The sequence below is a fragment of the Actinia tenebrosa genome, unplaced genomic scaffold, assembly GCF_029948245.1.
Source record: "Actinia tenebrosa isolate PJP-AT-01 unplaced genomic scaffold, QUT_ActTen_1.0 PGA_scaffold11__36_contigs__length_13525064, whole genome shotgun sequence".
NCBI classification, from domain to species: Eukaryota; Metazoa; Cnidaria; class Anthozoa; order Actiniaria; family Actiniidae; genus Actinia; species Actinia tenebrosa.
The window spans coordinates 13,335,226-13,351,346 of record NW_028292571.1 but is presented as its reverse complement, the minus strand read 5'-3'; the positions used below and the strand labels follow the sequence as shown (position 1 = coordinate 13,351,346).

The following is a 16,121-nucleotide window of genomic DNA, read 5'->3' as shown; positions in this document are numbered from 1 at the left end:
GATTAATCGAAGACGAGAAAGCTTTTTCGTTTAAAAAAATTTGAAATTAAAATTTTTACTTTAAAAAGTTAAAATAGAGAAATGATGGCGAGTTCCTCCTTCACTGGAGACATTTCGGCTCCTCTATATTTCTATAACCTTTCTATTTTCTTGTTGTTACATGGATGTTTAGGTTAATTTGGACAAATCACATCTGGGTTGACAGTTGTCTTAAACCACGAATAATTTTCGTTGCCTAGGTGATTTCCTACTACCACTAAAGCGAGATGGTCATGCTCTTAAATTGTACTAAAGCTACCTTCAAGTTTCGCTGCATTTGAGGATGGTGAATTCCTCAGGCTTGCTTTTGGGACCCTTTTAGCCGTGCCCTGACTTAGATCAGCCCAGAGGTTGTTTCAGGGTTTGATCTGTGAGTTAGCCATGCCCTGACTTAGTTTAGCCCAGAGGTTGTTTCAGGGTTTGATCTGTGAGTTAGCCATGCCCTGACTTAGTTTAGCCCAGAGGTTGTTTCAGGGTTTGATCTGTGAGTTAGCCATGCCCTGACTTAGTTTAGCCCAGAGGTTGTTTCAGGGTTTGATCTGTGAGTTAGCCATGCCCTGACTTACATCAGCCCAGAGGTTGTTTCAGGGTTCAATCTGTGAGTTAGCCATGCCCTGACTTAGTTTAGCCCAGAGGTTGTTTCAGGGTTCAATCTGTGAGTTAGCCATGCCCTGACTTAGTTTATTCCAGAGGTTGTTTCAGGGTTTGATCTGTGAGTTAGTCGTGCCCTGACTTAGTTTAGCCCAGAGGTTGTTTCAGGGTTCTATCTGTGAGTTAGCCATGCCCTGACTTAGTTTAGCCCAGAGGTTGTTTTAGGGTTTGATCTGTGAGTTAGCCATGCCCTGACTTATATCAGCCCAGAGGTTGTTTCAGGGTTCAATCTGTGAGTTAGCCATGCCCTGACTTAGTTTAGCCCAGAGGTTGTTTCAGGGTTCTATCTGTGAGTTAGCCATGCCCTGACTTCGATCAGCCCAGAGGTTGTTTCAGGGTTCTATCTGTGAGTTAGCCATGCCCTGACTTAGTTTAGCCCAGAGGTTGTTTCAGGGTTCAATCTGTGAGTTAGCCATGCCCTGACTTAGTTTAGCCCAGAGGTTGTTTCAGGGTTTGATCTGTGAGTTAGCCATGCCCTGACTTAGATCAACTCAATCACGAGACTCAGATTTTAACTCCAAAGGCAAACAGATAGATATATCAATAAATAATTAATCATTAATCACGTCCCAAAAAAATAAGAGAAAACTTTTTTTTTCCGCTTTGAGGGTATAAATAGGCTTGAAAAGACGTCTCGATATAGAAGCAGTTAAAGATGAAGTTCCCTGCGTTCCTACTTACATTAGGACTAGCGTTTTTCCTTTTTGCAGGAACTACTGATGCAGGTAATTAATACTTTAATATTTTAAGCATTCCTTTGATATATTTTTTATAATTTTCAATGGCCAAAACTATGAAGTTCATGAAAAACGTCATCCTTGTGCAGGGCGACAAATGCGTGCTAAATCGCAAGAAATTTGTTTTTAAAAAAAATCGATTCATCGTGGTATAAAGTGCGAGACTATAGCTATCCGTGACTTCAAGGAGCCCTCCTTTTGTGAGATCTTGTGAAGTCAATCATCTTTTTTGCGTTCAGTAGATATAGAATAAAATTGGAACCCCATTTGTGAAGCCAATCGCACCGACACTAGAGAAAAACGTTTGCGCATGCGTGCACTTCAGCACGTTTTCTAAGAATTTTGAAGAGTTTGAGTGAGAAAATAAATGTTTGTTTTCTCCAAGTATACAAAAAAGTTCGAGAATATACTTTTGTCAGACCAAGATACTGTATTAACAAACACGATATGAAAGAGTTAGCCTTAAGTTTCAAACATGGACACTAAAGTTTTGGCATTTTGTGAAGTCCAATTTATCAGGCATCTTTGAAAGTCAAATTTTCTTATGTTTTGACTAATTTGCATACGGATTCAGAGCATGCGCAGACGTTTTAAACTCGTGTCAATCGCACCAGTTTTTTCTGCGTAGTTCTGTTTAAAAGCCTGTATTTCTCACTGGATTTGATTGTGTTTTTTTAAGTTCAAATATTTTTTTATGTTCATCTATTTTATTATTTCCTTAGCTCAATCCGAGAAAAGCTCGATTCGTAAAGATCGGCTGAGAAGCGTTAACTGTCGCTACGTCAAGGAGAATGGCTATTGCAAGTATTCTTTCGTTGAAAACGAACTCTGCTACGCCACGTGTCGTAAGTGATCGTCTAAAGCTTCCATCCATTATATTTAATAAACGAATCAAGGATGAATGAAAAATCAACTAGCTACCTAATTGAGCACTGCTCTTAATAATAGAGATATCGATTACGTATCACGTTTTCCTTCCGGCGAACGGCAGAAATGACACGGAACACAATTGTTCTGAAGAAATAGAAAACGCGCGCGTGTGCTGTGTGCAGTTATAAAGCACGTGGGGGTTGGCAGAATACGAGAGAAGTAGAACGCTCTCGAGTGTTATGACAATTCCCAAGTGCTTCATATCTGCACACAGCACAGCAAGCAAGTTTTTTCTTTTCTTTTATAAAATGCAAATTACAATAATCGTTATTTTTAATTTTTTTTACTTAACGACTTTACACAGGCCGAGAACACACTCTAAGTCCAAACAAGCTCGGCCTGAGACAAGATACAAGATACGATACTATAACTAGGAAAAAAGAAAATTTTAAAGCTAATACGAGTACGTTGACGATGATAAAGCATTCCTCGTTAGCTTCTCCTGTTAGGCCCCGTCCACACTATGCCGGATAAATTTGAATCCGAAATTTTCACACCGAAACCGAAAAAAAAGTTTTCCGTCCACACATGAAAACGGATAAAATGTTTCGCGTCCACACTAGTCCGATCAGAGGCGGCAAAAACGCTTCATTGCACATCTGAGCATGTGCATCGAAGCTGAAATTGAGCCCACAGTGAATTTTTAGCCTTCCCGCCATGTTCCCATGACAATAATGACGTCCTCGTATCCGAAAAAATTCGGATACGAGGACGTCATTATTGTCATGGGAACATGGCGGGAAGGTTAAAAATTCACCGTGGGCTCAATTTCAGCTTCGATGCACATGCTCAGAAATGTTCTCCGTCCACACTACCAGTAATACGGCTAGCCGGCGTTTTCAAATTGTTCCACTCTGGAGACCGTATTCGAAAAAAATCGTTTTCGGTGAAGAATTGTTCCGGACTCGCCCGGACTAGTGTGGACGGTAGGCCTAACCGAATAAATAAAAATTCGGATTCAAATTTATCCAGCATAGTGCGGACGGGGCCTTAGTTCAACCAACATATGGCGGCTGTTTATATTTATATCTCGAGTTATTTTGAGCCACGCGGTTACACTCTAATAATTTTTCATTTCGTGTTTCAGGTTGTTCAGACAGCCTCTCGACTAAAAGCTGCCAAAGCGTTAAAACCAAGTTCAAGTGCCAGACAACCTGGAGTATCATTTCTTGCCGATACACCTGTGACCAATGTTCCCGCAGTAAGTTACAAATTAAACGTTACTAGTGACCCTCATTGGTGTTTCTCAAGCTCTTTCTGTACCTAATATTCAATAAAACCATACATCTTTGAGGTAATGTGATAGAGATTTCGCTAATCAAATAGATGTGTTTTGGAAAAGCAGGGTTTTAATCTGAGACGGTTATGGGGACTTGAATACTGTTACCAGACGACCGATATTATATAATAATAATAATAATAATAATAATAATAATGATAATAATAATAATAATAATGATAATAATAATAACAATAATAATAATGATAATAATAATAATGATAATAATAATAATAATGATAATAATAATAATAATAATGATGATAATAATAATAATAATAATGATAGTAATAATAATAATAATGCTGAATAATAATGGCTTTTATTTAAACACGATAATATATAAATTACAGCGTTGCTGATGTGGTCGTGTAATTGTCGTTTCGACGGCACGTTCACGCTAGTCTTCATCGTACATCGATAATATAAACTAGATGGTAACATGTAGCTTATATTTTACACGTAAGAAATCCGAAATCCGAATCGATATCGGTAGAAACTAAGAATTTGTGGCATTTTGCATCTCCCCCCTTGGAATGAAAAGTGGCGCAATTCCTGACTCAAAGATCACCGCTTCTGCCATGTATAACCCAAACTACTCACCCACAAGAGCCAGACTTGACATGAAAAGCTCTGGATCAAAAGCTGGTTCTTGGGCCGCTCGACATAACAACGTCAACCAATGGCTGCAGGTCGATTTCGGCCAACCTATCAGAGTTACGCACATTGCCACACAAGGCCGACAAGACTTAAGCCAGTGGGTGAAAAGCTACACATTGCAGTACAGTTTGAATGGAAGAACGTTTGCAAGCTACGGAGGAGGGAAGGCCTTTAAAGAAACTCGGACCAGAACACTGTTGTGAAGCACGCACTTAATCCTATCATCGCAAGGTTCATCAGACTCAGACCAAAGACATGGTACGCCCACATCTCGATGAGGATGGAGCTGTATGGATGCGTTTAAGGTGATGAAATACCTGATGAAATACTTTGTTGGCAAATTCCTTAGATCTTTCCCTTTATCCTTTTATCCTTGCTTTCTCCTTTGCTTGCTTATTTCCATCCTTGCTTCCTTCCATCCTAGCACCCCTGCTGGCATTGCTTGCTTGCTTGTTACTTTGCTTGCTTGCTCTCTTGCTTACCTGCTTGCATTGCTTGCTTGCTTGTTTCCTTGCTTGCTTGCTTGCTTTCTGCTTGCGTTATTCTTTCTTGCTTTCTTGCCTGCCTGTTTGCTTGTTTGTGCTTGCTTCTTGTCTCTTACGTTACGTGCTTCTTGCTTGCTTGCTCTCTTGCTCTCCGACGAAGGACTAGCGTCCGAAACGTCAGTAGTTTTTTCATCTTTTCACGGTGTATAATTTAGCTTTTAGCTAGTTACCTCTGCTCTCTTGCTTGCTTGTTTGTTTGCTTGCTTGCTTGCGTGCTTGCTTGCGTGCTTGCTTGCGTGCTTGCTTGCGTGCTTGCTTGCGTGCTTGCTTGCGTGCTTGCTTGCCTTCTTTCTTTCTTGCTTGCTTGCTTGCTTGCTCTCTTTCTTGCTTGCTTGATTGCTTGCTCTCTCTTTTGCTTGCTTGCTTGTTTGCTTGCTCTCTCTTTGCTTGCTTGCTTTCTTTGCTTGCTCTCTTGCTTGCTTGTTTGTTTGCTTGCCTGCTAGATTTCCTTGTTTGCTTCTTCCTTCTTCCCTTCCTGTTTTCTCATTTATATATGTTTTACACTGCACATGTTGTTTTATTGTTTATCCAGACGTACCAGCATTTGGTATCCTTCCAAGCAACTCGTAAAATATTTCCACTGCCGCATGATAAATAGTTCAATAACAAAGGAAAAATGAATTTAAAGTAATCAGCAGATAATTTAAAATATCATAATAATATGTAATAACATGTTGCATGATTAAAAAAAACAATAAAAAATCGTCAGTTATTGTTTAATAGAACCAGCTTTCAAGCATTTATAACTCGATGAAACTTTGACCGTTTTTATTTTTTTCTGAAATTATCGGTAAACATTAAAGCTATGTCAACATATCTCAGTAGAATTTATTGGTTCTAAAATATTATAAAATAGGAATTAACTTCAGTGGTTCCACATAGCGGTTCTTCTTCCACTTCGTTCCAATAGCGCAGCGCGCTGATTCTAAAAATAGCTTAAAGATTCGGACAAACATTGCATTTTGTTTAACCGCTACGAGGATTATACGAACCGATTTTATCATTTCTACTTAAAGTTACAATAATAACCCATGTAAACTAAGATCAACTGCGATCGGCTGTAAAAATTATCTGCTGAAAGTAAACTTGTAAATTTGTTTGTCCGAATTTCGCCTTTGTCTTCGTTTTTATGACGTCACGGCTGCGCTGCGCTATTGGAATTTAGAAGCTGATATTTGTTTCGGTTTTTTCTCCGATAGACAAATTAAAGAAGATTGACAAATAAGAGAAGGATTGAGGGATCTTTATTCTTTTTAAAAAACGTTAACCAGGCGCTACAGAGTCTAGGACTCAGCAATTGAAGAGCTATAACTTATATATAATTATATTCTAACTTACAAGCAAACTGTCGTAAAAAAATATACAAACTTGAAACAAAATACTTTTCATTTTTTGCAATAAACAATTTAACTGTACTGCATCTTAGAAATGAAACGTGGCCAATATGCTTGAACTTATCTGAAACCCAAAAAAATGATTGATTAGAATATCGATAATAAGCAACCTGAAAACATTATGTGGCTTAAAGACCGGCTATCGACCAATCACCACGCGCAAATCAGTAAATGAAGTCTCAGATTCTCTGTTGCTCAAGGCTAGATAACGTCGGATTTCTGTAGAATGTTCAATGTGTTCCAGTGCCAAGTTCCGTGGAATGTCAAGGTGTTTTTATTTGTTGAAGTTGTGAATTCTTTAATCTACCATTGGCATAGACCCCTTGCAGCACTTTGGATCGCAGCTCAATCTGGTGAACAAAACAATAGGTTCCAATTCTCAGGAGATTGGAATTCTTTTGTTTTGTCCCACAGATCGAGCTGCTTTGACGTCACATGCAAAGGGTCTATTTGTGAACATTTATTAGACACTGATACGAGGCTAATACTGAGTAAATGAGTCTGCAATCAATGGACACAGCTATATTTTATTAGCTCGGAAAAAGTCTTATAAACTTACCAAGGCTTCAAACCCTCCAATTCTTCTTCTAATTTCTCAAGCTCTAGGTCCTTGGCTTTCAGGACTTCATTTAGCTCTTCATCCAAAGTGTTTTGCTTTTTCTTAAAAAAAAAAAAAAAAAAAAAAATCGAAACCAGGACCATATGTTAAATCTTGCCCGCGTCATAGGGAAGAATGGGAACGAAGACGCGTCGCATGGAATTGTAACACAATTGAATGAACCGCCTTCTCAAAAGTATCTTGGATGCGAAATCTCGATAGAATTTTGGCATTTCTTTTGTATTTTCATGTTAGCATTGCATTAAAGACAATTTTTAAGAAGGGTCAATTGACCGTTTTCTCAAGGTTGCGTGTGGATCCAAATTTAAGGAACTTGACGGGCCACGATACCAGAACACGAGTATTATCATGCATTGCTGTGAAACTTTTTACGATAAGAATTCACAAAATCGATTATTCTCCACTTTAAATATAAAATTGGCTTCTCAATTTTATTGAATTTGAGTTTTTCAGTTTTGTGGCCCGTCAAGTTGGATACGCACGCAACCTTGAGAAAACAGTCTATTGCGATAACCAATCAGTAATGTAGGTTTACCTTCTTTTTGAAAAGATTCGCTGCAAGCTTGAGCTCGTTTTCCAAAGTTGTGTCATGTTGCGTCTTGTTCTAAAATGAACACAAAAAGAAAATTGTTGAAACACTTCTAAAGTGAAAAGGAATTTCATGGCAGCCATGTTGTATGCCAATATTTCTATTCTTGCCCTTTATGATGGTGTCCGTGAAACTCCTCTATAGCAACATCCTTGACAACAACTTGAATACGATCCATCGCATCAAAAGCAACAGCCACATTAAAAACGACATCAACTACAACATATACGAAAACACCATCATACAACAACAACATAGCACATCACCATCACCATCGACAAAACGACTACAACAACATCAACAATATCATCACCAACATAAATATTAACTCCATCAAGTACAACATCGAAGATAAACAACAACAATAACAACAACAACAACAACAATAACAACAGAAAAATCATAATCAACTAACATCATTAATAACATCAAATACGACATCATCGAAAACAACAACAACAACAACAACATCATCATCATCATCATCCTCAGCAAACAAGAGCATCTCCATGACATCAGCATCAACATCGACGTCATCAACAACGTCAACAACAACGAGAACAACAACAACAACAACAAAACAAACCTTTCGTATTTCAAGATCTTCAAGTTCAACTTCATCTTGTAGAAGTTCATGGTTTTTACGGCTATGAATCGGCTTTTTCTCAATGATATTTTTCAGTTCTTTTGCAAAATCTTCAGTTGGTTTTGCAGCCGTAATATGCTCTTTCTTGGGTTGCGTTTCGTCTGTGACATGAATTTTGGGTTGTGTTACCTTTGGGACGTAATTTTTGGGTTGCGTAACGTGACTTTTGGAAGGTTGTAGAACGTGTCCCTCTAAGAGTTCCTCTTCTAGTCGTTCTTTGCTAAGCTTAGATTCCTTAGATTGCGTGACCGATGTAACCTTTCTAGCAACTGGCTTCGTTATTTTCTTTGCTCTGATCGTTGGCTTTGCCTTTTCGGTTATCTTTTCAGTCGCTTGCGTTACTCTTTGCGTGGTATGACGTGACTCGGTTGGTTTACTCGTGACAACTTCATCAGGATATTTAGTCGTTTCAATGACCTTGGTTGAAGTGGGAACCATCGTACTCGACTGCTTGGTTTTCATTTGAGATTCCTCTTTGTCTTGTGCCCTTCGTTCTAGTATTAACTCCAACTCTTCAGCCTTTGTTTCTTGGTCCATTTTCACATTTTTTGCAGAATCTTGAGCGAAAGAAAAATATAGTTTTTACGTTGTCGTTAGGACTGGGTGACGTAAAATAACAATGACGAATAATCAAGAAAAGACACACACAAAAAAATTAACAAAACAAACTCAACAAAACAAATAATGACTTGTTGAATTTATCCAACATAGCGACTTTCCCAGGATTTTTCTTACCTTTTCCTTCAAGCTCAGCTTCATCTTGAAGAAGTTTGGCGTCGAGGTCAGTCCCTTCCTTTACCAGCCTCCGCTGACTTGTTGGTTTAGTTTCACGAGCATGCGCAGTGGGGCTCGGTTGGGTAGATTTTGGAAATGTTTCATGAGCATGCGTAGTGGGAATCTTCTGAGTGGACTTATGTCTTGTTTCATGCGCATGCGCCGTAGTTGTTCGCTGGCTAGTTTTTGGTTTTGCTTCAGGAGCATGCGTAGTGGGAATCCGCTGACTAATTATTGATTGGGTTTTCTGAGCATGCGTAGTGGGATCCTTATGGTGAGTGACTCGTTTTGTAGGCTTTTCATTTTCAAGTTTTTCTTCCTTTACAAGTTTATCCAGACTTTCTGTCTTGACTGTTTTCTGTTCAGTAGTTTTCATTGTTGTGGGCAATTTATTTGTTGTTGTTGTTGGAATAGCTGTCGCTACATCTGGATTAACTGTGTTGCAAAATAAATATTTTGTAATATTTTTAATAATAATAATAATAATAATAGTAATAATAATAATAATATAGCAGTTTTTATAGGCATCACGAAGTCTCAATGCCTTTAAGTTTAATAACTCTTTAATTTTAGCCTATTGACTATATTAAAGGTAAGTAGTTTAGATACCAAGAAAAAGACGAAGAAAAGCGAGGAGAAGGAGAAGGAGAAGGAGAAGGAGAAGGAGAGGAGAACTTAAAAGAGAACAAAGAAAGAAAAATAAAGAAAAGAAAAGAAATGATTAAGAAATAATATTCTCATACTCATTAATAATGCATGAGTAAACCATCCAATCAAAGCGCTATTTTTGGGTCACATGATGTTACTTGAAACCTGGTAAAGTGCTGTGAAAGGAATGCATTCAGTCTTGAGTAACTGGAACAAAATTAATTCAGTCCTAGTAACTGGAACAAAATTAATTCAGTCCTAGTAACTGGAACAAAATTAATTCAGTCCTAGGACTGAATTAATTTTGTTCCAGTTACTCTAAGTCGAATAATTAATGAGATGAGAAGTCATTTCAAAGCCTCCAATATCGGACTGGACGTGATTTCAAGTCCGCGCAGTTAGTTCCAGTCCTTGACTGCGCCTCGGACTGGAACTAATTGCTTAGACTTGAAATCCCGTCCAGTCCTCATTGTCGGCTTTGAAATATTACATAATTTATACATACTTTCAGTGTGGGGTTGCTGTGTTGGTTTCAGGTTCCTCGATAAATGTTCTACTGCAGTCAAGATTGCCAGCCCCAGAACTTTGATCTTAGTTACAGGAAAAAAACCCAATCAGTACAAACAAGAAATAGATTAACGTACGTACAAAATAAAACATTTACGACATTTATTTGTCACACAATAATATTAATAGAATACCTCTTCTTTATTCAGTTGCAGTTCAATGGCTTTCTGTCGTATCAGATGATTGATAGCTGTCAATTGTACATCGTTAAGGTTTGGTGGTTTAATTTTCTGTTCATTTCTTTGCGCCCGCAGATCATCAATGACATCAGCGTACACACGTTTGAGCATGCGCACTCTCTCTTCTTTAGTTAGGCCCTCTTCTACTGCTTCTTCTTCAACCATTAGCCCCTCGATTGTCTTAACCTGCAAAACGAAAAGGCATAAGTAATGGATCCCTTCTCAAAATTATCTGGAATGTAAGGCTAACGTAAAAATACGAGAAAAGAAATAATACTTTTTCTCGATGGAACATGTGGCAGTAGTTTTTTTGTATTTCCATGTTAGCCTGACATTCAAGATAATTCAAGATAGATTGGAGAGCATTACACCCAGCTAAAAAAGCAGCTGGGTATCTTAAGGCTTGACAGAAAGGTAAGCCGTGTGGGATGGGCTCGGAAATCGTATAAGAACATGCGTAATAAGTAAATTACGAGCCTTAAATGAAATGACTGAAGAAGAGTGCCACACAAGCCTTTCACAACTTCAAGTCGCGTAAAATGAGCCAGCCCAACTAGAAACCGTGGACAGCTGTTTAGGCCTGTATTGGGCCTAGTCATCCGACGGTGTATCTAGTGAGCTGGTAGAATCCTACGAATAAGTAGTACACGAGAGATGAGGCATATAGCATAAGTATATTAGATTTAAAAAACAAAATTTCACCTGTTTTGCCGACAGTTTGTACTTTTCGATGTTCTTTTCAATTCTCTCCTCCAGTCTCCTCAGCCGTGCATCCTTGTTGTCTTCATCCTCGATGTCCAGCATTTTTCTAACTTGTGACGTCACTCGTTCATGGAGCTCTTCTCGTTGGAAAGAATTAAGACCGCGATGCTTTGCAAGCACCTTCACAGATATATCGACGACTTTTTTCGTCTATCATTGAGTGAAAGTGGAAAAACGGTTATTAATAGAGGTGAAAAAAGTAGACCCTTGAGAATTTTTTTTTTCATCGACTTTAATTCTTACCCTTTTTAGACCTAACTTAATGAAACTCTGGGCTGAACTAAGTCAGGGCACGGCTAACTCAAAGATCAAACCCTGAAACAACCTCTGGGCTGAACTAAATCAGGGCATGGCTAACTAACAGATTGAACCCTGAAACAACCTCTGGGCTGATCTAAGTCAGGGCATGGCTAACTCATAGATCAAACCCTGAAACAACCTCTTGGCTGATCTAAATCAGGGCATGGCTAACTCACAGATCGAACCCTGAAACAACCTCTGGACTGATCTAAGTCAGGGCATGGCTAACTCACAGATCAAACCCTGAAACAACCTCTGGACTGATGTAAGTCAGGGCATGGCTAACTCACAGATTGAACCCTGAAACAACCTCTGGACTGATGTAAGTCAGGGCATGGCTAACTCACAGATTGAACCCTGAAACAACCTCTGGGCTGATCTAAGTCAGGGCAAGGCTAACTCACAGATCAAACCCTGAAACAACCTCTGGGCTGATCAAAGTCAGGGCATGGCTAACTCACAGATTTAACCCTGAAACAACCTCTGGGCTGATCTAAATCAGGGCATGGCTAACTCACAGATCCAACCCTGAAACAACCTCTGGGCTGATCTAAATCAGGGCATGGCTAACTCACAGATTGAACCCTGAAACAACCTCTGGGCTGATCTAAATCAGGGCATGGCTAACTCACAGATTGAACCCTGAAACAACCTCTGGGCTGATCTAAGTCAGGGCAAGGCTAACTCACAGATCAAACCCTGAAACAACCTCTGGGCTGATCTAAATCAGGGCATGGCTAACTCACAGATTGAACCCTGAAACAACCTCTGGTCTGATCTAAGTCAGGGCATGGCTAACTAACAGATTGAACACTGAAACAACCTCTGGGCTGATCTAAGTCAGGGCAAGGCTAACTCACAGATCAAACCCTGAAACAACCTCTGGGCTGAACTAAATCAGGGCATGGCTAACTCACAGTTAGAACCCTGAAACAACCTCTGGGCTGATCTAAGTCAGGGCATGGCTAACTCACAGGATCGAACCCTGAATCAACCTCTGGGCTGATCTAAGTCAGGGCACGGCTAACTCACAGATTGAATTGAAACTTAGCGTGTTAGCTTTTGAGTGCGAAACCAGAGAACGAAATAAGATTTAAAAAATCCTCGAATCAAGGGAGAGACCTAAAAATCTCTACTCACATATGATGCCGAGTCCAGAAATCGCAGTGTACTGGCAAGTGTACTAGAGGAATTTACCCGAATTTTTCAATCTATTTTGCGTACGCAAACCAATGCAGGTCGCGATACTCATCGTGCTATATGTCACATACCTGCATCGTGGTTAGGTTCAGTCGTATTGCCAATTCTTGTATAATCTCTTCCATTGCTAAGACTATTCTCTCTTCTCTGAGGCCAGCACTGGTTGGGCTGCTTTTAATCTTTTTCTTTGCATGCTCTGAAAAAAAGTCCGATAACTGACCTTGTGGAACTCCACAGTTGTGGCTTTCAAATAGAAAAATGCTTGTTGGACTATAAAATATGCTTGAAATTAGAGAAAGAAAAAAAGAAGCAAAGAGGTCCCAGAATCAATCTCTGTGGCAAACCAACAGTCTAGAATACATAGATATAAAGAAACGAGTGCAGGATAAAAAGTTTATTCTTATACCTTCATCCTCGATGAGTAGGTTTCTGTGCAACATCTAAAAGTATCAAGAAATCATTAGGGATTATTAAAGCTAAGTAATAATTTCACTGCCAGTTCCGTTTTTGAGCAACAGATATAATGGTTTCAAGATTAGCATTAGGAATTATTAGAGATATTTGGACAATCATGTCTTTAATAATTGCCTTGGTTATCCAAGTTTGGTTACAGTGCGACTACTAGCGGTATCAAGATATCATTAGGGATTATTAGAGCTATGTAATACTGACCTTATCTACTAGTTCTTTGATTCCAGACCTAATTTGCACGTACTCACGGACCATGGTCTTTTTCATGACGTAATGCACAGCCTTGTCAATCAAGACATCGAGAGCTGGCGGGGAAGGCATAGACATTCTCTGCACGACAGCGACGGCTGATTTCTTAATTAGGTGATATTTTTGATCGTCCTGTATTAGAGAATGTAAAACAATGTTTTCCCATCTTAGACCATTTCAGACCACGTGTCATTCCCTTGAGTATTATTTCTTTCTTTAATAGAAATGCTTTTAAGGTATAGTCTAATGTTATTCCATTTCAGACCAAATATCATTCTAAAGAATATCAATTATTTGTTTAACGGTTGCGCAAGAGAAGACACATAAATATGGATGCAACTCAAACAAAGAATCTTATTCTCGCACGTGACATTACGCCCATTACGAGGTCTAATCCTCTTACCTTTGAGTGGCCATCATCGTGCTGCTTCGCGATTGTCATTTTCTCTCTCTCTAACTCATCCACTAGAAAAAAATTGATCGAAAAGGATAAAATGAAAGTACGTGAAAGATGTTTTTAAAAAGGAATTTAACCTTATCAATACTATCGTGATGAATTTAACTAAATCTTTCAAGGTCTCTCAAAGAAAATATCTCAATGATAAAATGAATGTAATGGATAAATCTATGTCCCTGAAACAAATATCTGTCGCTATCATTATGCTGGTCGTTATTGCGATCCAGACATTTCTACCGATGCGACGTGCTGTTCGTCTTCCGTTGAACAAAATATTTACGGTCGTCTGACTAGCGACTGACCAGCCTTTCATACATGAGAAAAGGCTTTTATGTTTTCACGTGAACACGAGGAAAGTCAGTCGCTAGTCAGTGAAGAACAATAGTTATTCAAATTGGTCGCCATGGTTCGATTCGGTGCATCAAACCCACACGTCTCGTAGTTGCCGATATAAACAGAAAATAAATAGCCTTGATAGTAAATGATGAACTCACTTAGCTCCTTGTCATATAACACGTCACCTTGGTGCGAACCGTGGGTGCTGAGGTAGTCGATCTGGAAGAGAAACGGAGCATGCAATCAAATCAATCCTACGGGCCAACAGCGACCGACCAACCGACCAAATGCAACAAATTAACTAACTTTAAGCAAATTAAATCCAATCAAATCAAATCAAACTAACCAACCAACCAACCAACCAAACTAACCGACCAGTTTAAACCTTGTTTTAAGGCGGATCGTCAAAATCTTCAGATATCGCTGCATAGATACGTACATTAACTTTTCGTAAAAGATAAGAGAAAGCTCAATCACCTATACTTGGAAAAAGTCTGTTCGTGATTTAGAAAGAAAAACAACCCCATGTCTTAAAAAAATACTACATTCTTATAAAGTTGTCACAAAGAATATTTTTATATAGATGGAATGGATTTTTGGAGGCGTAAAAAAGAACGAACTCAAAACACAGGTTAAAAAAAGTTGTTTTGAATTTGAGAGAAAACGTTATCAAGATTTTCACTGAGATTTGAGACATAGCTTCACCCTGACCCTTGAGTGCTCAAAGACGATTTTGAAAGAGGTGTCTTGCCTTTTTTCAAAATACCTCTGTTTTTATCTCGAATTGTTCTGTATGGTGGAGGAAGAGTTATGGGCTCTCAACTGAAAAAGCTCCAATCTGAATCGTTTCAAGGAAAACCGGCCGTGCGTCCACTATAGTGCTTGGACTCAGTGGACATCGTTATAATGATCATCATGCATCGTACATCATCATCATCACCACCATCAGTATCATCATCATCAGCATTTGCGACGATAGCCATTATCATCACTATTTGCTATATTATATACATTATAACTACCACCATCAAATCATATCACAACTATTGATCTTCGTCGACATCATTGTACCGTCCCTACCCTTGTCCAAAATCAGTAATGTTACACATATCATTTGGATAGACTTCCCATATTCCCCCTCCCCATAAAATCCCTCTGAGTTCTCTATAACATGACCTATATAGCATAGTTTTATAAATATTTATAAACTCATACATTGATTATTGTCTAAGGAGGGGAATTTCCCCGCTCAAGGGAAGATTAGCTCAAAACAGAAGCGGTTAGGAGATAAATATTCCAGATAATCATTATATCATTAGTCAAAATAAATAATGTTTGAATGACCTTGAACTATACGTCAGTGATAACAAAACAACTTAATAAATAACTTTCATTGAGATCTCTTAGCTTAGAGCAACTTTTTTTAAGTTGGTTTAAGAAAAATATAATTTAGCATCTCTATTTCAAGACAATTTATAGAACTATGAATGAAAGTATATATTTAATGCAGGGTTGTAATAACAAAAAAAATTTTTGTCGAAACATTTCAAATGTTGATACAGCCCAAAGAACTTTCAGTCGTTTGAACTGTTTGTATTTAGCTAGCAAGAAAACCGAATTTGGCATGGAAAAACAAGTCAAGGAGTGATAGTTCACTGAGTAATTTATCTAAAGTTAGTTTTCAAAGGATTTCTCACTGAATTTTTAGTATTTCTTATGGAATAATAAAACACTTACAAATCTCTGCTCGTCATTGTCAACGTAACTGTTCGGTGCTGAAACATAGAACAAACATTTATAAAACGAATGGTTCAAGAATAAACGAGTTAAGCTTTATAAGAGGTTTATAAATGTTACCTGAAAGGACGAACGTTAAACAGAGTAGTAGAGAAAGTATCTGTAAGCCTTTCATCTTGTCTTATCGGTCAGAACTGAGAGAACTGACTTTATACAAAAGTCAACGAGTTCGAGGGTCGGAAATGGTAACTTGATGCCTAAGGATGTCTACAACGGAAATAAATGAATTCGAGGGAAATAAGCTATGAATAATATAAAAGCAAAACAGAAAAATAACATTTTTGAAAGTGGT

At 38.4% G+C, this 16,121-nt stretch overlaps 2 protein-coding genes across 2 annotated transcripts; one reads left to right on the top strand and one right to left on the bottom strand.

Annotated features, from left to right (window-relative positions):
• The first annotated feature begins 1,300 nt into the window (after positions 1 to 1,300).
• LOC116301925 (uncharacterized) lies at positions 1,301 to 3,584 on the top strand. Its single transcript, XM_031711096.1, has 3 exons — positions 1,301 to 1,415; positions 2,150 to 2,272; positions 3,445 to 3,584. The coding sequence occupies exons 1-3, from the start codon at positions 1,346 to 1,348 to the stop codon at positions 3,582 to 3,584; spliced, it is 333 nt and encodes a 110-aa protein (XP_031566956.1). The 5' UTR covers positions 1,301 to 1,345.
• A 1,957-nt stretch (positions 3,585 to 5,541) lies between these two features.
• LOC116301932 (uncharacterized) lies at positions 5,542 to 16,011 on the bottom strand. The gene is made up of 15 exons (XM_031711102.2): positions 15,890 to 16,011; positions 15,770 to 15,807; positions 14,191 to 14,251; positions 13,643 to 13,704; positions 13,192 to 13,371; positions 12,926 to 12,959; positions 12,591 to 12,715; positions 10,960 to 11,169; positions 10,213 to 10,443; positions 10,017 to 10,101; positions 8,825 to 9,298; positions 8,030 to 8,646; positions 7,390 to 7,458; positions 6,795 to 6,895; positions 5,542 to 6,299 (listed from the first exon to the last, which is right to left on the bottom strand). Coding segments are annotated over exons 1-15 (2,343 nt in total). The 5' UTR covers positions 15,945 to 16,011; the 3' UTR covers positions 5,542 to 6,298.
• Between the last annotated feature and the right edge of the window lie 110 nt (positions 16,012 to 16,121).

Bases quoted from the DNA above. Each gene is read 5' to 3' on its own strand.
- LOC116301925 (XM_031711096.1), top strand. From the start codon at position 1,346: ATGAAGTTCCCTGCGTTCCTACTTACATTAGGACTAGCGTTTTTCCTT. The intron at 1,416-2,149 runs GTAATTAATACT...TTATTTCCTTAG, and splicing joins TGCAGGAACTACTGATGCAG to CTCAATCCGAGAAAAGCTCG. The intron at 2,273-3,444 runs GTAAGTGATCGT...TTCGTGTTTCAG, and splicing joins ACTCTGCTACGCCACGTGTC to GTTGTTCAGACAGCCTCTCG.
- LOC116301932 (XM_031711102.2), bottom strand. From the start codon at position 15,944: ATGAAAGGCTTACAGATACTTTCTCTACTACTCTGTTTAACGTTCGTC. The intron at 15,808-15,889 runs GTAACATTTATA...TCTATGTTTCAG, and splicing joins TTTAACGTTCGTCCTTTCAG to CACCGAACAGTTACGTTGAC. The intron at 6,896-7,389 runs GTAAACCTACAT...TTTTTTTTTAAG, and splicing joins CGAATCTTTTCAAAAAGAAG to AAAAAGCAAAACACTTTGGA.